At 37.5% G+C, this 22,515-nt stretch overlaps 4 protein-coding genes across 4 annotated transcripts; 1 reads left to right on the top strand and 3 right to left on the bottom strand.

Annotated features, from left to right (window-relative positions):
- Positions 1–678: 678 nt before the first annotated feature.
- CBG14523 lies at positions 679–3,790 on the bottom strand (the record flags this gene model as incomplete). The annotated part of the gene is made up of 13 exons (XM_045239637.1): positions 679–786; positions 883–1,025; positions 1,073–1,448; positions 1,493–1,625; positions 1,672–1,864; positions 1,911–2,055; positions 2,101–2,198; positions 2,526–2,650; positions 2,694–2,793; positions 2,837–2,958; positions 3,004–3,187; positions 3,463–3,560; positions 3,621–3,790. 13 exons carry the CDS (start codon positions 3,788–3,790, stop codon positions 679–681), a joined length of 1,995 nt encoding a protein of 664 aa, XP_045095437.1.
- A 4,579-nt stretch (positions 3,791–8,369) lies between these two features.
- Positions 8,370–11,182, bottom strand: Cbr-hyl-2 (the record flags this gene model as incomplete). The annotated part of the gene is made up of 7 exons (XM_002644533.2): positions 8,370–8,486; positions 9,739–10,006; positions 10,055–10,207; positions 10,270–10,407; positions 10,721–10,808; positions 10,867–10,948; positions 11,039–11,182. The coding sequence occupies 7 exons, from the start codon at positions 11,180–11,182 to the stop codon at positions 8,370–8,372; spliced, it is 990 nt and encodes a 329-aa protein (XP_002644579.2).
- A 2,927-nt stretch (positions 11,183–14,109) lies between these two features.
- Positions 14,110–16,683, bottom strand: Cbr-aqp-8 (the record flags this gene model as incomplete). The annotated part of the gene is made up of 6 exons (XM_045239638.1): positions 14,110–14,114; positions 15,115–15,400; positions 15,444–15,551; positions 15,871–15,989; positions 16,278–16,536; positions 16,582–16,683. 6 exons carry the CDS (start codon positions 16,681–16,683, stop codon positions 14,110–14,112), a joined length of 879 nt encoding a protein of 292 aa, XP_045095438.1.
- A 3,253-nt stretch (positions 16,684–19,936) lies between these two features.
- Positions 19,937–21,849, top strand: CBG14526 (the record flags this gene model as incomplete). Its single annotated transcript, XM_045239639.1, has 9 exons — positions 19,937–20,014; positions 20,063–20,116; positions 20,183–20,283; positions 20,341–20,414; positions 20,464–20,584; positions 20,979–21,069; positions 21,122–21,216; positions 21,530–21,661; positions 21,708–21,849. The coding sequence occupies 9 exons, from the start codon at positions 19,937–19,939 to the stop codon at positions 21,847–21,849; spliced, it is 888 nt and encodes a 295-aa protein (XP_045095439.1).
- Positions 21,850–22,515: the final 666 nt, after the last annotated feature.

Raw genomic sequence — 22,515 nt, forward strand, 5'->3', positions numbered from 1 at the left:
ACAGAAGTTGGTCATTTTAAACTAAAAATGGGTGTGATTGGTAAACTTTTTGCCGGTGTTTTATACGTGAAAATCAGCATACGATTTGACACTTTCCGTTTTTCGGATTCTTGAATTAATCTCATCTGTTAACTAAACTAAGACTCATCAGACAACTAAATAAGGACGGCAGAATAAGCTAATAGCAACGTAGTAAACATATTGAACCAGTTTTGTCATGCGAATGTTCAGATTTGCATGTCATTTAGCTATTTATCAGAAAGAATTTGGACAAAACTGCAATAATACATCCAGCTGCAAAACGATTCTATTGATAGGAATGGGAAATCGGGGAAAAATTATGTCATCATATCTAATCTGCTTGGGATTTCGGAATTGTTCCCGACAAGAAAGATATTTCAAAACCGGCTTCACATCATTATTGGGGTTGCGTAAGTCAAAATCAATTATGAATTGATGGAAATGTCAAAATCGGTACAAAATCGGACTGAGAGATTGGAATCATTTGTTGAAATTTTATTTCGAAATAAATTAAAAGAAATAAACCAAGAGTTTCTTGAAGAAATAAAAAATATGTTCAAAAAATATCACAATACAAAAAAAAACGAGATGACTGGAAAGGAAAAAAAGTACAATGTATAATTTCAGGAAATTTTTAAAAATTTAGAACCCGATTAATTAAAGACGAGTTTTGAAAGAGTTTTTGAGAAAAAATCCCGTGAACTGAAGATAAGGAACACATTGAATAACTGAAGAAGAAGTAGAAGACACACCACGACACAACAACTAGTACACCATAGTTTGGGGTGACAATCCGGTTGGCAGATTCTGAACATTCACACGGTTATTTAGTAGATATGTTTCTTTTCTTCACAGTTGCACCTTTTCATACGACATCTTCACTGATTCGGAAGCGTCGGTGTCTAATGTGCGGCACGATTCTTTGCCACTTGGTTTGTCGGATTCTTTGTAGAAGTAGGCGGCCATAAACAGTAACACACCCCCGGTCAGCTTGACGGCGATAGCTGAACGGTTTCGGTTTGAAGGAGGAATTTTTGCTTTTGGAACTCACTGAAGATAAAGAAAGCCCATCCCAAATTGGACGCATTATAGTATTGACACTTTTGTGAGACACAATCTTTTTGCCAATACATACAATTGACATCAATGATGTATCCAAAAACAATTGCTCCAGGAATACTTCCGAGAATTCTCATCCACAACCATCCAAAACATGTGAAATGGTCTCGATGCTTGTGATTCACAACTCGAAGGGAAGAACTTTGCAAAACTGGTGCAGTGATGAAAATGCAGAAGGAGAGAGCGATGAACATGATTATGAATTGATAGATCTGTTTCTGACAGGAAGCGTCACAGTATCCCTTCTTGACAATCGTGTTCTTTGAGCATCCACAATTCGTCCAGTTTTGAGCTCCAAACTTTATGTCCTGAACAAAAAATTATACACAAGTCAAGCGTACTGACTGATTACCGGTGAATCTGCACATCCAGCATGACATGGGGAAAGGAAAGTGAGCTTGCTCTCTTCGGAGCACACTGGATTGAAGAAAGGATCACAGTGACAGTTTTCGCTGCATGTCTCTAGAGCTCCAAACTTTGGAAGGCTGAAAACAAAAAAAATTATACTGACCGAAAACTTTAAAAGCTCACTCTGCAGAAGGAACATTCACTCCAAAAACGTTCAAGGATTCACATCGGATCAAAAGGCAGCTACTGCATCCGGCAGCCAATATTCCAAACGTCATTACAAAATACATTGATGGTTTAAAGCGATTTTCGAATACTTTAGCAATTCTTCCACCGATGTAGCTAGCGACAATACCGACTGGAACAACTACTCCTCCTGAAAAATATTTTCAGTGTTTGAATTACTCGCAAATTGTCAGTACCTGTGATTAAACTAGCGTTTCCTGATGAGAATCCAAGAAGAGTTTCAAGAAGTTTTGGGATGAAAGTGATGTATCCATTCATAAGCATAGCTTCAATAGTTTGCATGAGGATGACACACATGCAAGTTTTGTTTTTAAGAAGCATCTGGAAATTCGATTAGGGTCACAAGTTTAGGATCAGTTGACTCACAAGAATGATTTTGAAGAATTCATATTTGTGGTCAGAAAAATCCTTGTCAAGTGAAGCATCGGTCCGGTGGACGTCGTTAGCTTTTCGAAGACCGGTGTCTGAAAATTGGGTTTTCAGTGGGTATTGATTCGGCGATATGTCAAGATTTTCGGCTCTGGGACTTGTTCTTTATAAACATTTCGCCACAATGATAATGCAGGCAAATGAGTAGGTTTCGAACTAAAATTATATTTTCAGAGCTTTCAAAAATGTTGTTTCAAATAAAAGTTCAAAACTTTTTGAATTTCAGAACAATGCGAAATGTAGCAGTTGCTAAACGTCTTGTGACGGAATGTCCCGGATTTTTTTTGAGTTTTAAGAGCTTTAAGCATATATACTAGTTTCTCAAAACTAATTTTTCATTTGGAATGCTTCAAATCACCTACCCTTGAGCCTCTTCGGAAACATGAGCAATGGGAAAGCAGTGAAAAGTGCAATAACTCCACACAGAACAAAACCAATCCACCACATCCCAATGAACCGAGGATCTGCTGCACCATCGATTCCCATGCTGAATTATTTATGCATTTTATTTTTTTGTATCAAGGTCTCACTCTGCGGGCGAAGTTCTCCAATCTCCCCACAACCGCAGCATGAATCCACATCCAACAAATGCGAGAGCAGGTCCGACAGTTGAGGCGATCATGTAGAGAGCTGGAGAGATAAATTGTCGGCTGAATCAGGCACAAAAACCCACCTAGATTTCTTCCTGTTCGCTTGTGTGAATCGAATTCATCCAAACAGGTAATACCATAAGTGAATAGTGGACTGGCTCCAATACCAACAAACGCTTGAGAGAGGAGGAGGAGAAGAAGCTCACTAAAAAAATACAATCTGGTGCTGAAAAATTGGCAAGATTCCTACCGGTGTGCAGAAAAAGAATCGCTACTTCCTTCGGAGCATTTCTTGTCTGGTCCGCCAGTGACACAAACATCTTTTCTCGCTTCACCAACGGAATATGGTCCAGCTGTATATTCCGGAATGATAACCAGAATACTTCCAATGCCGACAATCATCATGCCAAGTCCGATGCATTTCACCTTGTTCACTGAAAAAATGAATAAGTTCAAACAATACTCGAAAAATCAGAGGTCGGCCCGCTCCACATTTGAAAGAAGATTGAAATTTCATTAATGTTTTTTTAAGAAAATGATTTTCATGCAGCTCCGTTCATGACGAGCTTTTTTGACAGAAAGTTTGCTTATTTTTTAACTGACCTTGAAATGTTTTTGAAAAGACGGAAAAATTACTGAACCCGGCTTTGGAAATTTAGAAAAACCAGGTCCGTTGCTGGTATGGGTTAAACAAATTATAGAATCTCACCTTTCGTTGCGTAAAGTGCAAGTGGGATGAGCATGATTGTAACAAATACGTCATATGTTGCGGCGAAGATTCCACTTTGTGTTGAGGTAAGTTTGAATCTGAAAATGTGTCATGAAAACATGAAGTCTTGTCATAAAACCGTCACGCAAAACACTCACCTTTTCTCAATGGAACTAATCGAAACAGACACTAATCCATTGACAATTGCTCCTTGTAAAAGTGCATTACTTGATAGAATGATCATGAACGGAATGAAATTCGATAAGACTTGGAGACTTTTCGGCCGAAACCAAGAGAACCCGAACTGTGTTTCATCGGCTTCACCCATGCTGAAAAATCATATTTTTTGAGCATTGATCAGCTTAACAAACGTATTTGGCAAGATTTCATAGAAGTTCTTATCGGAGTTCACCAGTTTCATCCAGTTTTACCAAACAAACACCCTCTACTCCCTAGTGGCCAGTTCTCTTTTTCGGATTATGTAAATGTCTTTAAACTGGACAATGTTTTGGGGGATTTTGTTACGGGAGAACACCTAGTCAGAGAAAGTGGGAAGGTTAATAATAGGCAGTCTTGTAAATTAAATAGGTTAGAAAGTCTCGAAAGAGGCTAATCAAAAGATTAACCGTTAATTTACGAAGCGGAAGTGAAAGTTCAAGAACGTTATATGATGATCGAAAATGAAGAAAATATCTTGACAAGTGACAGAAAGCAAGAAAACTGACAGATGGCGCCCGCAAGGGACCAGTGGAAGGAAAGTGAATCAGAACTTTTGAAGAGCAGCTTGATGAACGGGGCAAAGCGGAAAGTAGAGAAAAAAGCAAACGGATAAATGGTTTGGAAGAAAATGAAAGAGAAACTGGAAGAAAAAAATGAAAGAAAAAGGAAAAGTTCAGCGGATCACGGATAATAAATGGATGTGGGAAAGGGAATTTTTCTTCTGTCTCTCTTTGCCTTAGATGCTCATGCTAGTTAGATCAACGGCGACCAAATACTTCTTTTTTCTGTGTGTGTTCCCCTCATTTGACTCGGTCCTTCCAAAACATCTTTCTGTCTTTTTTCTTCTGCTGTTTCCATCCTTTGCATTTTTTCTTTGACTCTGACCATATATCTCAAGGAGAGCCAAAAGAAAAATTCTAGATTTTCTTTTTCTCTAGATTTCAGAATGGCCAATTTGTTTACACATAAGGTCCCGCAGTCATGCTCGGTGTTCCTTTTTTGGCAAATTGAAAATGAAGCAAAATAGTAAAAGACTCAGATGGATTTCTAAACATTTTTCTTTGGAACGTGAAAACTAGGCAAGAATTTATGCATAAAATATTTATTGTTGCGGGTGGCATTATAAAATATTCTAAAAGTGTTGCCCAAGTTTTCGAGCGCAGACGAAAAAGCATATATATATTTTTCGTCAAAAACAGTGTGGTTTTTCAAAAAAAAAAAAGAAAAAGAAAAAGAAAAAAGTGAAAAGTCGGATTTGATGCCATAAATTACATCTCTCGACGCCCCAATTTCCGGACTGAGCATAAAAAAACTGACTTTTTTTGCAAAGATTTTCTTCAAATACGCGGTTTTGGAAAAGAATGTCGATAAGAATACATTCAAAAAAAACCATTTAAATTTTACCGACCAGAAAATGTGAATTTTTGTAAAATTCAAGAAATCGACAACAAAACTGATTCAGCATACAGAATTCCGGAAAATGGTGACTATGACTAGTAAAACGTTTTCTCAGAGGACGAATTACACACTTTTAGTTTTGAACACGCGTGTGGAAATCGGAGGAAAAGGAAATGTTTATTAATGTGTTGCTACTTTCTTTTTCTATTTCTTTTTTCCCATTTCGGATGGTGTAAAACATGTAAAACGTAGAGGTATGAGTGTTTTAGAAACCAGAGAATTCTGATCATTCTCTGAAAACTAGATTCTGTTGAAAATGATTTCCAAACAAGAACCAAGAATTGACTGATTTGGAGAAAATATTAAACTAAAAAATGTATTCAAATACAAAAATTCTTTCGAAATGTTTTTACTAAAAAACAAAAAATCTTTCTCTAGAAAATTGAGAAATCAGAAAATGAAGCTGATCAACAAAACACCTAACCAACACTGTTCACCCATTTGATAAGATATCAGTATCGCCAAAAGATGATCATTAAGCTTCTCTATCAGATTTTATCAGATTTCTAATGAAGGTACATTCTCCATAATGACTTTTTGAATTGCTGCGAATGACAGGAAGACAGGAGAGGCAGAAAAAAACGTCAAACCCGGAAAAATGACCAAACTAGTGAACCAGGACAAGAGACAGAAAATGGATTGAGGGTGAAGAGTGGAAAGTGGCTATAATTTGATTCAAATTGCAAAACCCACCAGTGAAAAAAAAACAGAAAAAATGATGTAATTTTATATATTTCATATTTTTGTTCAAAAACTCTAGTACTACCCAAAAATGACGATGCAAATGTTGTTCTCTCTATGTTAAGTCTTGCAAACTAGAGCAATTGGCCCCGAAAAAAGAAGGATTCTCCGTTTTTTTTTCAGCAAACGAGAAGAAAAAGTTGATTGAAATGGAGTGGAAGTAAATAATGCGCCTTCTCTCAAAATGCATGAAGAGCGGCGCCGTTTCAATTCGATACCTCCATGCATCAAGGTCAATCAAATAGAGAAGACGATGTTCGAAACATTGAAAAAGAAGAGGAAGACTATGTAACTATGTTCAGCTTTAGCCAGTTTCTGCGTGAAAAGTTGTATAGGGATAACCCGAAAAGTTCTCATTTTTCTTTTTTTCTCCGCGTTTACTATTTTTTTTGTTCGTCAAAACGTTAAAACAACGGGGAGAAGGATATGACCAAATGACAAAAAGAAGATGAAAAAAAAACGAAATTGTCAGACAAACTAGACAAGCATTTTCGACAGATGAGTGTGATATATATGCATATTCAAATACGAAACGCCTGGGATCCTGAGAACTGTGACCTAGATGAAGGGGCGATTTAGTTGCGTCGCATTCATTCTCGCATCTTCCTGAACAGCAACCAGAAGATGAGTGAGGGAGAGAAGGAGGAGGCGCTCTTCTTTTCCTTATTCGGATGTGACTTCAAAACAACGCATATCTTTCAGTGTAGCCGTAGAAGCTGTGTTTGTTTCTTTTACAACTTTAGCTTCAGCATTCTCTCCCTCTGATTCGACTGGTAACTGACAAGTTAGTAAATGAGGATAAGACGAAAGTAGAAAGAACGAGATGAATACCAGACAAGCACGAACATCGAAGGAAGAAGGAATGAATGGCTAGCTAGCCAACAAGATGGACTATTCCTATGTAGACAACTTGGGCGAGGTGAACATGACTGATTAGATTAACTCCGTCTTTCTTCTTATAAGGAAATAGACTGGTCTTACTGATAGTGAGATTATTTGAACGCCCGAGTATAAGGACCAATAGCTATCAGAGGTCCACTCAAATAGTAGAATGCTCAAAGAGGGATGCCGGTAATTGCGGGCGAATGAGATAATGATAATATCACTTCTTTGATTCTCTAACAAGATGAGAAGGTACAGGTCAACCGAGATTGCAGGTTCCTGTCACAGAAATCAATAACAGTTGGAAAAGAAGTAATTCATTGAAATTAAAGAATCGGTTATTGGTCAGTTTCGCAAAAAATAATTTATTAAATAACTCGCACAAGTGATGATGTAAATAAAATCTGACACTTCAGTATTCTCACATTTCATTCAAAATTAGAATTTGAAGAGAATCGTGGCCAAAATTCAGTGGTGTATGTGTTCAATAATCAGTTATTTTTTGCATCGTAGTTTTGAATGAGAGGAGAATATGTTTAAAAAATTTAACGAGAACGTTTTGAGATATTGGTATTACCAGAACACTTTACATACATTGTTTTACATTTTTATTTTCGACTTTTTTGAAAAATTGTAAATCGATAAAAAAAACGAGAGAATAAGTCCTGAAAATGAAGCTAACTTTCAGGTTACGACGATACTAGTTTTGGTACTTTTGGCCATGACAATCAACAATTTCTTATAGCCGGAAACATTTGAAAATGTTTTGAAGAAGACTCAAAAAATAGAAAAGTTGATTTTCAACAATTTCCTGATTACAGTCTCATTTCTTTTGTATTGTCTTTTTTTAATCGTTATAAGTCAGACACAATTTGAATGTTTTGTCTTCTAAAAAACCCACGAACTCTTGAATTCGGAATATCAGCAGTATATTCTAGACTAAAAAATACTAGAAATAATCAAAAATTGACCAATTCATTAGACAATTCACCCCAGACAACAACAGGAAAGACGTAAAAGATCTGAAGTTGTTTTCGAGTAAATCTGTAGATTTCTTTAGAAAACAACAGTAATTGACGAGTTACGAAATATTTTTTGATGACCTCATATTTTTGTTTTCAGGTTTATTCTAAGTTTCAGTGGTCAATCGCTAAGAAAATAATTTGAAACGAGCAGAATAGTAATTCTATAAAAACTTTATCTTCAAAAAAGCAAATCAACGAAAAAAACACAAAAAGGCAAGAAGTACGGAACACTCATTTGGCACGCCGTTTCATAGCGATTAGGTGATTAGGTACTTTGGTTCTTATTCGATTCAGACAATAATGGTCCACAGTGGGCGTAAACGATCTGAGCAAATATGAGGTGGGAAGGGGAGGAGGGAGGAAACAAGCTTTTAATTAGGGAGTTGATTTCAGAAAAAAATATATTAAGAACGGCAAAGAATAAAGAATAGGAAAATGAGAAAATTTAGATGACAACTAATTAAACAATTTAAGACATGTACTAAGTGCACTTTCCGGAATGTGAATCTCTCGGGAGGGTCAGGAGGTTGTGTTGAAGGTAGATTTGAATAAATATGAAAACAATTGAAATTTCCTAATGAACTAATCATCCTTGCTCTTTTCTTGATTCTTGGCTTTCTCACGGTTCACAGCAGAGTTCTCGTCGAAGTCTTCACGGACGTCGTCGACCACTCCGTATTTGACAGTGTCGTATGCGATCTGAAATAATTGAAGAGTTAGATAAGGATGACAAAATTGTTTCATTCCAGTTTGTCAAAAATGGATTTTCTGTTTATTCAGCCAGTTAAGAAGTCAGAGTAGCCTTAAAAACTAAAAATAAACTTAAAAACTAAAATGAAATATTAAACAAGTACTACTAAATGTTTCATCGAGGCCTAAATTTCCAAACGAAACTTCTTGGTCTGAATGGTTTTATTTCAAATAAGAGACTACGTGCAACAAAGTGGAAATTTTGGCTCTTTTCTAGTTTAGAGGTCCCAAAAAAATTTAGAGGTCCGAAAACAAATTAGAGGTCCAAAAATAAAATAGAGGTCCCAAAAAAATTAGAGGTCCCAAAAAAGTTTAGAGGTCCCAAGAAAAAATAGAGGTCCAAAATACGAAAAACGCGCAGATGTTGGAATAATGTACTAGTATTTGAACTGTGCGAGTAGTTTGAGTTTTAGGGTCTTATAGGATGACATGACTACTCCTAACAATTTTAGCTCCAATTCTCTCGCATCTTGCCGATGAACCCAATTTACATATGAGGAAAATTTGGGCAATACAGTAATCACTCCGTGATTATGCTGTTTCTCAGGCTTAGATAATTGTCAGAAAATATGCATTCCTAAGCCTATTAGAAGTATAAAATATCTCATCAACAATTATTTTTCTATAAGACCTCAAAACTTTAAATTCTTACACAATTCAAATTTTAGTACATTATTCCGGTATCTGTGCATTTTTAAGTTTTGTACCACTATTTTTTCTTGGGACCACTAAACTTTTTTGGGACCTCTAATTTTTTTTGGGACCTCTATTCTTTTTTGGGACCTTTATTCTTTTTTGGGACCTCTAAACTAGAAAAGAGCCGAAATTTTCCGTTTGTGTCTGGAAAATAGATTTCTATGTCTGAAAATATTCTTCAAATGTGAATTGATAACTTCTGATGAAATGGATCATGAACTCTGTCAAGCTTCAAACCTAGTAATATGACAATTTTCGAGCAGGATCTGACTATGGCCCGCTATTCAGTTTTTGGAGCAAGTTCCGACTAGAATTTTGGACGAAGTATGTCAAATACCCAACCCCTCCAATTTCTGACAAACAGCTACAAGCCGACATCCAAGACCACTTCAAAAATATTTCTGACTTCTAAAAAATAATTCACCAAACAGTGGATTGTGGTTTCCTTCTTTTTTACTTTGTCTTTAGTTTTTAATCTAATCAAAACCACTTCACATTCACTAACCTTGAAGAGAATATAAGCCCAGAAGATGTGAAGAACTAGAAGAGCCGTCAAAAGGAACATGATGAATCGTGGAGCCTGTGGTTGCTGGCTGAAGTTCAACCACTCATAATCGTCCTGAATCAAAGCCGGGGCGTCGAACCAAACCGATCGAATGATCCAGAATGGGTAGTAGACGAGGCGAGTGGCAACCCATACGATGAGAACTCCGGCAAAGCAGATAGCCAAGGCGGTGTCGAGTTGCTCGTAACGCAAAATTTTCCCGACATCGCTGGAAAAGTGATTTTTCAAAGGAATTATTAGAAATTCAACAACTCACATTAAGATATCAACAGCGTCGTGGCTGACCAAGATAAGAGTACCCACGCGGGACATGTTCATGATCCATGAGATTCCAACCAGTGCCAAAGTGATGAAATGGTGGACAAGCATTTGCCAGAAGTCACTTCGTTTAGCATCGAGGAAGAGGATTCTGAAAAAAATCGGTTTATGTCAGAGCTCCTTCAACACCGTCTCCAATAAATAAACACTCACCCAAAGACGAGCGAGATGTAGAATCCTCCCTGAATCCAATAATACCATGCGATGGTGGTTGGGATCGGGTGGAACGGCCATTTCCTCCAGCATTCTGTGATGTCATAGAAGTGCGACTCGTTGGACACAAGGTACAATCTGAAATCACACCATTTTCTAAATTTTTTTGTGTCTTCTATTGTGATTGAAAGAAAATTTACAACCGATAAGATAACTCAATTAATAATAGTGTAGTTATGATTTCTGAAACTGCATTAGTGTAACCACTACTTCATTTGTCGGTTTAAAAAAAAATTACCCTAAATTTTCCATGAAAACGTTGTAACCGTCAACAAGTGTCTAGGTTGATAATAGTTCTAACAACCTTTGAGCATGTATTTTCATTTTAAAAAAGGGCAAAAAATCACGCGATAACGGAGAAACACCGCATTTTTCAAACTGGAAGACTTACCCGGAGCAGAAGGATAGTGTGTAGTAGAGAGCTCGCATTGCACATTCCGCCATTCGAGTGTACTTCTTCTCACGATCAAGTACTCCTTCTGAAAAATGAGTACATTGGAAAAATGATACTGTTGGGGTGATGAACTTGGGACTTACGTCGAGTCTCTGGTGGATTTTTTCTGCTGAGAAAATAGGCAAGTGGAACGAAGACGTAGTTTTCAAAGACGAGGCGATAGATCTGAAATTCATAATTTTTTACTTTCCAAGGTTTTGAATAGTTTAGAACTCAGCGGCAAGTTTTTAGAAAAAAAATAGAAAAAAAACTTACAATAAGTGAAATACCGGTAAGAACTGTCATCCATAAGTGTGAGTAGTGTGGATACATAAAACCCGGTTCCGTCGTTTTGTTGTACATATCTGCCCAAGAGACGCCACGTGGCAGCCAATACTCAGCATCCCACCACCAGAACATGGCTGAAAAATGATAGTTCAGAAAAACAAGAGGATAGTAAAAACGACGAGGTGGAATAATAAAAGTTGTGTTGGCAGTTTGCAAAAAAAGGAGAAAAGGGACATAGAACCGCCCAAAAGGTGATTCATTTTTTATTTAAAAGGAACACAATTGGTGACGGAAAATGGCAAAAAAATAAACGCAAAACAAACGACGGGGTCCCCTCCCGCCCGCCGCGTGTTTGCCCAGACAGACTGTCCTAAACTGCAAGCGAGAAAATTTTGGCGGGAAAAAGTGAGAAATTGCGTTGGGATAACTGAAGATGTTTCGTGGCTAGGTTATCAGTAGAGCAGTGTTGCATTGAGCGGTTGCAACGGCATCGCAAGGGTCAACCCGACAGACACACTCAATGTGTCCCGGCCCGACCCGCCTTTCCTCCTCGCCTCCCAATTCTTCTTTTTACTCGCCCCCCGTTGTTCTTCTCCACATTGTCTCTCGTGACCGCTGGGATGACGAACATGTCTGGTTAGAAATGACAATGAAGAAAAGATCTTCAAAGATATGAGAGGGCCAAATGCAAGAAGACCGTATCTCATAGTCCCGTTGGTTGCAAATGAGTAGGAATAGAATTAAATGGAGAAAATGGAAATGAAAAAAGAGAGAGAGAAATAGGAGGAGATTACCAGTAAGTGTTTGGCGGTGGCGATTCGTTAATATATTTCTACACCACTCATTTCTTTCATTTCCGTTGGTTTTCCGTTTTTCGCTCCCATTTTTTCAATACTAAATGGGGTGAAAGTCGAATGTGTGGCAGAACAGACGGAAACGATAGTGTAAATGATAAAAAGTGAAAAAGAGGGAGAGAGGAAAAAAAACCAACTGTTGGCAAGAAGACAATTTCCTAGAGTTCTTATCAACCCAACACATGCTGATAATGGGGATACCTAGACGTGCACAATTTCTAAAATTACAATCGGAATCATGTGTTCTTTCGATTTGTTTCCTTTCTTCTCACTAACCTAGGAAATAATTTCCAAGAAAAAAACTTAAAAATCGAAGGAGCGCAAAAAGAATCGAACGATAATTGTCGTGGAGAGCGTAAACGAGTATTGTAGAGTGTTGGGAAACGGGGCGAGCGCAGTGAAGAGAAAGACGAAGAGAAGACGATGAACAAGAAGAAGATGTTGGGGAGGAAAGAAGTGTTCCGACGAGTGGAAAGAGGCGACAACGAGCCGCCCTTCCACTGCTGCGCATCTGTTGCACATTCGCAACGTTTCTTGGCCAGAAGGAAAGAAAACGAACCATTGCGCAAAATCTACAAACCCGGGGAAGGTCTTTTAGGCCAGCAGAGGCAGAAGAGTCTAGTGTAATCAAATTGGAGTGGTGAATGCCAAGAAATAAGTGAATTCGGTTCTGTTAGTATTTTAGCAACAGAACGAGGGTAGAAGGGAAATTCAAACAATTCGATTTTGGTTCCATTTTTTTTGACAAAAATCAGATAAAATAGGATGCGAATAAAATTTTGCAAAAATTTCGTACCATTAATAAAACTAATTTTTTTGTATTTTTTAGTTTCCGCAAAAGGCAAAATATAAAAAATGAATGTTTTAGAATTTTAGAAAAATTTCAGAAGCTGTTACCGTCAAACCTGTAATAAAAGGGCCCTCACACTGTGAAGTTTGAGCTCAACTATCTCAGTTCCTATGTAAGATATACAAAATTTGTCAACTGATAAAACACTTTTGATATCAAGATAAACAATTTTTCAGTTGACAACTTTTTATATCTTTGACAGAAAGCAAGAAAAATTAGCTCGAAGTTGAAAGTTAGCGGGGATTTCTATCACAGGTTTTACGATATGTCAATAGGTTATATGCTTACAGATTTGATACAGAAATTTTTGTAGAAAAGGTTCTTACATGATGCTCCAAATATCTCAGCCGCTGTTTTCGTTTTGAAATTTTTTCCAAATTCCGCGACATTTCTGCAAAGATTTTTCACGGGAAAATTGTTTGAAAAGCTCAAATAAATGTTTTCCACAAAAATCTTGTTTGAAACGTTTTGGCAGAATTGGGAATAATTAATCAATCACAATAAAATCAATTTGTAATTTTTGCCCTGATAAATCACTCAAAAATCGATCCCTTGATTTTCAATTTTTATAGAATAAAAACCAGAAACCAGATGTAACTTTCAAAAAACTTTTGCAAAACTCAAGAGCGCGCTTTTTTAAAAAATACAGGTGAAAAATTAATTTTTTGAAAATGGATTCAGCCAACCTTTTATTGTCAGCTTCTCCTATTTCGAAACCGGAAACCAATCGAAAGAGGTTTTCTTCCAAATGCTTCCGCCAAATCCTCTTATGACTACCAACCCAAAAACATATCAAAGTTCATACCAACATCATGTTGCTATTTTTGATGAAAATTCGTAACACATTGAAGTTCATATAAAGATCAGACAAGAATTGAACGTGAATCGAACAATAAGATAAATACCTAAAAGATAAGATGTCAAACACAAAGCGAGGCATTGAATGGAAAGTTCGTAAAAAGAAGGCACATATTTTTTTTTCTGAAGAAGACAATTGGGGGCTAGTGTGTGGATCGGTGGGGTGGGAGCTGTGAAGGTGTCAAGAAAAAACTGGACAACATCTGCATAAAAAGCAATATAGAGAAACAAAAAAAACAGGACGAACACTCTCTACTAATATCGACGATCGGCTGTTGTAATTTGCGTACGGCTAGATTCGAAAACCTGATAGCTGGGTGTGTATTGTCTTGGTGCTGCAATTTCTCCGCGGGCCCTGGAAACAAGAACACAAAAAGTAAGTGATGGGTGGCTGGTAGTGATCAAACTTGTTGGATCCACAAGTGGTTTGACACTAATGTACAATTATATTTCTGAGGGGATGGATTATAATAACTATAATACATTATAATAACAGTCTATTCTACGTTTTTGTTTGAAAAATGATCTGAGAAACAGGGAAACTGAAGGGTTGGTCGGATCAAAGATATAATAAAACAGGAGACAGATCAAATATCCTTTCCCCTTCAAGTATCAGTCTGCGTATCAATACTGATCCTTGTACACGTCGTCCTCACCTCGACAAAGTGTTGTCGTATCCGATCAGGATGCCTTCCGAATTTCTCTGCATATCCTGCAATATTTTCATCTTTTTTTCGTATTCTCTCTTTTTTTGCAACATGCTAGATTTGAAAATGAAAAATGCAAAACGCTATATGTACATCATTTATTATGCCGAAACCAATTTTCCGTGTTTCCACGTTTTCATGCAAAAATGCAAAGCCAATTGAAATGCATTGAATAAAATAATGAAAGTATTGAATAAATTGATGTTAGTAGTCGGGAAACAGAAAATGCATACGAAAGTGTTAAAAACGAATAATAGTTGGCTCCCAGAGAGCCGGATTCTGAAAGGTTAAAGCAATCAATATATATTTAAAGCAATCAATATATTCGTAATATCATTAAAATTTATCTATTTTCAAATCTTATTGCGAAAAAATTCAAAGAAAATCCGAAATCCCCGAAAAACGGCGTTGAAAAGGAAGAAAATTCAAAAAAAGGTGCCGCCGGGGGACGAGGATTTTCAGTGAGAAACCTAGGCCACGGATCCTGACAGCTTTTTTTTCAAGTCGCCGACAGTGGTTTTTTACGTTTTTTACCTGCCGGACATGAAATTGAAAAAAATCCGGAAAATTTGCCACATAGGAAAGGCGCCCGCTGCCGTGGCCTAGGTTTCTCACTGAAAATTCTCGTCCCCCGGCGGCACCTTTTTTTGAATTTTCTTCCTTTTCAACGGCGTTTTTGGGAATTTCGGATTTTTTTGAATTTTTTCGCAATAATATTCTGAAAATAGATAATTTTTTAACACATTTTAATGCAATAAAAATTTTTGGTCGGAGTCTCCCTTTAATAGCTGCTACTGCTAGTACTGCTGTATTCTCTATCAACCTTCACACTAACATTAAACCCCTTGGCTGGCTGAATATCGAGACTCTCGTTCATTCCGTGGAGTCCAACGAAGATTTTGTAAATCCATGCCCCAATAACAGCTCCGATAAGAGCACCGACGATTGGAATCCAGAAGTAATAATAATGAGCACTGAATACTTCCCAACCATATCCAGCACAAAGACAGAAGAGACGTGGTCCAAAGTCACGAGCTGGGTTGATAGCGAATCCACCATTTGCTCCAAAAGTCATAGCGACCTGAGAACTTATATTACTTTCAGGAAGCAATTTTGAATTATACCATGCTCATGATACTTCCAGCCAGAACAGGAACAACACCGGTTGGGATCTGATGGCGTTTGTCAGTGATAAGACAGACCAATCCAGACAGCATTGCTGTTCCGATAATCTGCAAAAACAGAGGCAGGTGTACTTGATGTATCACCTAAACATTTCCTTCACAATTCTTGATTTTTAATCGGTTGGTTTGGAGCGTGAAGTGTTCTCCTCTTCTATTCTCGAATATAATTTGATTACACAAGTATTTCTAGTTTCTTGATGAACAAACCATCTTTACTGTAGTTTCTATTTTAACGTTGCCCGTCACAGAAAAGATAAATCAATTATCCATCTCATCAATCAAACTGCGAAGCTACATTGATAACTTTTTATAAGAACTGATATCGAGTGTTCTATAAAGATATCGAGTTTCCAAAAATAGCACTGACCTGATCAAGAAGGCTTCCCCATACTGACATGTGATCCGATGGGAAAGTGGTGAACAATCCAGCCGTGGCTTGACCTCCCGTCACCTGCCGGATACCGCCATCCAGCTTCCACAAGTCATCTGAAAGTTCCACATGATACTCTTACCTCAGATACCGTCATTTTTTAAGAAGAGATTATTCGAACCGGCAAATTTGAGCTCAGTAATCTTGATTCCAGTGAAAACTATGAAAAAATTTGCTGACTGATATATAACTTGTCAGGGAAACAAATAAGTAATTCATCAGTTGACGAAAATTTGATATCTTCCACGGGAATCAAAATAATTGAGCTTTAATTTGACGGTTTGTACGACCTTCCATTAGAAGAAATACGGTAACTTCACAGCCAGACTAGGATTATCACTCACCATGATGTCCAAAGTAGGCAACAGCGGCGCCTAGGAATGCTCCAATAACTTGAGCAATGGCATATGGAATGATCTTCCATGGAGGCAGATTTCCGAGAATGCTTTGAGCAATCGAAATAGCTGGGTTCAAATGTCCTCCGGATACACTAGCAGCCAAGTAAACTGCAAACATGAATCCGATTCCCCAGGCAATATGACACGACGTAGAGTTTCCACCAACAGCGACTGCAGCTTGGACGTTAGCGGCATTTCCGATAAGCTAAATTATCCCAGTTCACCTTATTAGTTAACGATGTGAGCTCACCAGAAGGAAAAAGGTTCCAATGCATTCTGCCAGCAGTTCTCTGGTGAATTGTTGATCTTCAATTCGAAGTATGCTGGCTATTTTGTCTTGAAAGACACCCATATCTGAAAATAATTAGTAAAATTAAAGCAAAAAATTCTTGGGAAAAAACAACAGTGGACGCAGAATGTCCTTATCTAGAAGGCGTGTCGCTTATTTTAAATAGGCAACCGGACACGGTCAAAATGGGCGGGAAGTTACGGTAGCGGGTGACAAGAAAAATTTCGATGAGATGATGCGAATGCGTTGATTTGAAGGCGGGGAGTTTTATGTCGGTTTCGGTTGATAAAATTGAAAAACTGCTTAGTATGATAATCCGGACCGAATTTTCAATTCTATGCAAATTTCAGAGTTGTCAATGTTTTAACTTCAACCGTGAATCATGCATGACAATGTGTCACTGTCTACGCAGAGGGACTAAAAAATTCTGGACACACAAACCATGAATTCTGAAAAATCGTAAAGTCGGAAGTGTGACCTGAAACATTCGTACCTGACTATAACTCAGTTATCTTCTAGTATGACTTTTCGTAATTTTCAAAGAGCGCAGAAGTATTCACATGATATGAAAATTAAATTAACGATGCAGGTTCTCCGGTTGAATTCCAATTTTGGATTTCTGAACTTTGCTGTAAAACTCGTGCGTCATTCTGTTCTGAGTATTGGGGCCTGAATGAATTCCATGTTGATTACGGTAGTTTTGTTGTAGAAACGGGTAAATACCAAATTTTATGGGGTTTTCTGGAATGTCAAAAGTTGGTGTCTCGTGTTTTCAATTCACAAAGGAATGACTATTACTTCATTATGCGAGTACTCCACCCTTTTTTCTCTTCCTGGTCGGCAATTGAACAGCGAAATAACCACAAGGAACTATTCTTCTTCTCGAAATCTTATTAAATTGATCATGTGCAATGACTAAGGTCATACATTACTTTCCAAACGAAAACCGTATTTTAAACAAGAAAACGACACAATTAGATGACATTGAAAAATCAGTTATCACGTTTTGCAAAGAAAACGCAACTTTCAAAGATTTTTTCTCAATGGTTGCGCGAAAATAGATGTTATCTTTTCTTCTTCTCAATTTTTTGAGAAGTATTATAATGCGAGTGTGAATTTAACACGGAAAAGTGAATGATGTGGGAGAGATGGTGCATTAGTAAAACTTGATTAATTGGAGAGATAATAACTTTTTTCACGAAGTTAGCCAAGAATAGGAATGAAACCAAAACCGAACTGGGAAAAAAAGTTCCAAATGATAGTTTTACAAGGAAGAAATCAACATTTGGTGTCTGAAAAGATAATTAGTATCATACTCCATCTGCTCGATATCACAAACCTGGAAAATGTATAATCAGCAAAGAAATACCGTAGTTTCTCTAATAGAAATTCTACACGTGCAATTAGCTTGATTCCTTCCAATGGTATATACAAAACTGTCAAATAATATAGTATGTATAGGGCATTGCATGATAAATAATTTAACATTGAAATTACTTTATAACTGTCATAGAAGCCAAGCTGATTAAGCTCGAAGTTCCCGTATAGGGTGAGCATTTGTAAGCGTGAATACGATATACAAAAATCTATCAACTACAACGATAAAGTTCTACAAATTTTTCATAGTTTTTGAAATTGCCCAACAAAGCGCACAAGCGCTGAATAATTACACAGAGGCTCAAATATGTCAAGTTGGGACTCAAAAGAAACGGATTCTGAAAAAAACTCATTTCACCAATCATCCTCCTTCATATCGGATTCTAGCAACCATAGCTCCCGTTCATGATCTACTGATAATCTCATAAATCTTCCATCTTCATGGTTGATTCAAATGATCTTCATGTCGGAAGTATTTCACCATCAACCACCCATATTTCATGTTCAAATGTGTATTTGATTTTTTCGCAAAAAAAGAAAGGAATGACCATTGAAGGTCACATGTGATAAATCTCAAAGAACAAACCATCCCACTCAAAAATCACCAAGATAATTTTTTAAACATTGAATTGGAGAAGTCTGAAAAATCCACAAAGAAAGATCAGAAACATTTTTTTTGTAGACACTACTACTTCAATTTGGGATAACGAATTTGACGAATCTTCATGACTAATTGAGGTTTCGAGGTTGCAGCAGCAGAGATAAGTGTTGGTGACTCAGTAGATAAGGCACATCAAGTTCATCCGGATTCTGGAGACTTTTTTGATCTGATAATTGCCAGATTGGGATTAGGGTACTAGGAAGTCAACTGCAGGGGAAAACCTGTAATAAACTGCAGGGTAAAACCTGCAATAAATGTGCACTCTAACTTCAATCTTTTAGCCATTTTATCTCGATTCTTGTTGAGTTATGGAAAAGTAGTTGACTGATAAATTGTTCGCCATAATATCACGAACATTTTATTAGTTGACACATTTTTTCGTTCATAAGAGCCGAGATAATTGACCTCAGACTTGACAGTGCTGGGGACCTTCTATTATATGATAGTTTTCACGGTAAATTCCTAAAAAGTTATGTTTGATGAGATATGAAACTACCTCTTTTTCTATATATAACACCTTTGTGAGCTCAATCATCTCATTTTATGACAGAGATATCAAACGTTTGTCAATCAATGAAATTTTTAGTAAAAATTACTGACATTTCGGGTGTTCAAATTGTTGATACCTTTTACCCAAATTGAGATAATTGAATGCACAGTGAGAAAATAAGACTGGCTTCCAGTTAGTGACAAAAAAGAGTCCTCCTAGTAAACAAGCATTTTTCCGTTTTGCATAAAACAGAGAATCTGTTCATTTTTAGTTGTTCGAAAAATTTTCAATTTTCTTCAATTTGTTCGATATCGCCTGAATTAATCCAATTCAAAGAAGTTATGAAAATTATCTGTTCGCATCAATCACTGTTACTCGGCTGATCTCTACGAATTGATTCCAGCTCTGACACTTTCTTCTAATATTTCGCCCAGAACCTCTCGAAAATGACGTCGTCATAATTCACTTCTTTCTCAATCCGTCATAATTTCCAATGCAATCGAGTCGTTGTGAGTCGCCCTCCAGCACACACCCCGCGCGCGCTCACCCATACACAAGACGAATGCCATCTGCCCATTGTGTGCTATTGGTGCAATATGCCGTGATGGTGTTTGCACCATCAGTGCAGCAACGATCGGTTTTCTATGCATATTTACTTTACACTTCGGGATTCTTCCGTTTTCTTCCATTTTATAGTAGTGAAATCATCATTAAGTTTTGTGATAAGAACGATCGAATTTCGCTATTTTATATTGATTTCATTACACTCTTTTTCTTTTCAGGAACCCATGGGCTTGGTAATGGTTAACCAAAAATTAGCAATACTCGGAGAGTTTCTAGTCAAATGGGGAGGAACTATGCTTGTGGTGAGGTTTTGTTTTCACATTCTTCTCTCGAAATCTATGAATTTTCAGTCATTCGTTCTGATGAGTACCTACTACTCGTGTGTGCATATAATTGCAGAAAACGTAAGTGTCCCTTTTCTTTCTCAAAAAATACATCTAATCTTCTAAAAGACTTTTACGACCTTGTAGATGTACGATAACCCAACGCTGATTTATTGGTTGACATTAATTGCAAGAGTCATCATTTTGGAAATCATCGTCAACTTGGCCTGTTTTGTTTATTATGCACGGTAAGACCATTAAAAAACAATGATTTACGATATGTCGTTTGAAATCCCCATCTTCAGATATAACAGCGTGACCTATTGGCATCGAAAGTCGTGCGTAGCTGACCTGAGAGTGTACGCAGAAGACAATGAAGGTTAGAGAGATTAATTTGGAATCTTTCTGTAAAAAACCAGTGTTTTCAGCGCAGCCAGAAGTGGAATACGCAAGTGCTCAGCCAAGAGTAGACAGACATCTGAGTTGGGAGCCCGCTAATGAGGCCGGAAGTAAATTCTGTTTTACCTGTAATAAGGAAGCACCACAGAGGTGAGAAATGGAGAGAAAACTTTGACCGCCAAATCGTATGAGGAATAGGTACATATAGGGGCGAGGAAAACAAGAAATCAGTGAACTTTGGTGTTCAGTTGTATGTTGGGAAAAATGTTGCCACCCAGAAGACGAGAAAAGATACGAGATTAGAAAGTCCAGTTGCCGTAAAATCTGTTTTAGAAAAACTCCTTTGATCGAAAAGCCCCTCTAATAGAAGAGACCTCCGAGAGGGGCTTAGAAAAACAGAAGGAACGTGTGAAAGAAAATTTCCTTCAAAACTTTTTGTTTGAAGTCCAAAATATTCTCAAAATTAGTTTTCGAAATTCTTTCCAAAGTCCTGATGACCAAAAAATAGTCAAACTCAAAAATATAAAATAATTTCTTATTTCAGAAGCCACCACTGTCCTTTATGCAAAATGTGCGTTCTCCGTAAAGATCATCACTGTTTTATCACTGGTGCTTGTGTCGGATTGGGCAACCAGGTAAGGTCTTTTTGGTTTCTAGCGCACTCAGCTATATACAAAAATCTTCCAGCGATACTTCATGGTTTTCTTGTTCTGGTGCGCAATTGGGCTCGTCATCGCCATGCCACATCTCTTTTTCTATATGAATACTGAAATTGCCTATTGGTGAGTCATTTCTTTCTTTTACCTCTAAAGTTGCGTGCTTTCGGTACCCATTTGGCTGGTGCTACTACATCGGACCTGTCGCTGTGATTCGCTGGATCCTCGGCTACACACCATTCAGTCAGGCTTGCTTTTCAACACTTTTTTCATTTGCTGGTGCCTCACTTATCACTGCTTGTGGATTTTTTGGGATGCAGGTGGGTCTTTTTTCAGTACAAAGTATTTGCTAGAAGATCAGCGACATACCATGTTATCCTTACTTTTGCGCAAGCAACATGAGTCAAACATTTTCATTTCCGAACATTTTTTGTGTCAGCATTGCAAACAAGCAAACACCAACTTGGTTCACTGGGATTATATATGATTTTCAGGTGTACTATACAACACAAGGCTACACAATGTATGAATACAACAATTTGACAGTTCGAGCAACGTTCCAAGGCGATGGGTGGGCTTTGAAATAATTTTCAGTGTATTTTATTCAATTGTTTCAGAGAAAATATGGGGGAACGACTTCGACTAGTTTTCGGCAAGAATTGGGCGCTCAACTTTTTGGTCCCGCTTCCATGGAATCTACCCGTACTCACACCTGCAATCTCCGATAGTCTTTTCCGTGTGAGGAGCAAAGTTCTGTGACTTCTCAATCGGAGGAAAAACCAGTTCATTCGTTTACGGGGTGTGTATAACTTATTCTCGCTTTTTTTTGTTTGTTACCGCTCACTCAAAAAGAAAACTTCTGAATCTCATATGGCATTTTGCTTGAACAATGCAATGAAATAAAAAATTTACATATAAAATTCTTTTTAGCGTTTCTTATCAACTTAGAAAAGAGAAGAAAAATGTATTTATCACGGTTGTAGCGGTGGAATTAACACATTATTCACAGTTGCTGGTATGATTTTCTGTTTGATTATGGGGGGAGAATGTCGGGAATGAGGGGGAAGACTGGGAGCATTTATAGAAAGAAAAAAAAGGAAGAACCGTTACTTAGTTTACAATACCATTTTTAAAAATTTAGCACATTTTTGCTTCTTGGCACGACCATCTTGGCGAGAAGTGGTTGGCTGTTTGCGAGCAGAAGATTGGGAACGAGAACGGGAACGAGAACGGGAACGAGAGTGGGAATTGCTCTTATCTCGATCTGCTAGTGGATCACAGAAAGATGTTCCAACAACGTCAGCTAAACCTACTGCAGCTGAAGGACGCATGAAGAAAACTACCGTGCCAAAAAGAAGAGACTCGATGAGAGGTCCCTCAACAACTCTTATTCTTCGTACCGAAGGCGCAGTCACTCGTTCTCAA

This window comes from Caenorhabditis briggsae, assembly GCF_000004555.2.
Source record: "Caenorhabditis briggsae complete genome, chrX, whole genome shotgun sequence".
NCBI classification, from domain to species: Eukaryota; Metazoa; Nematoda; class Chromadorea; order Rhabditida; family Rhabditidae; genus Caenorhabditis; species Caenorhabditis briggsae.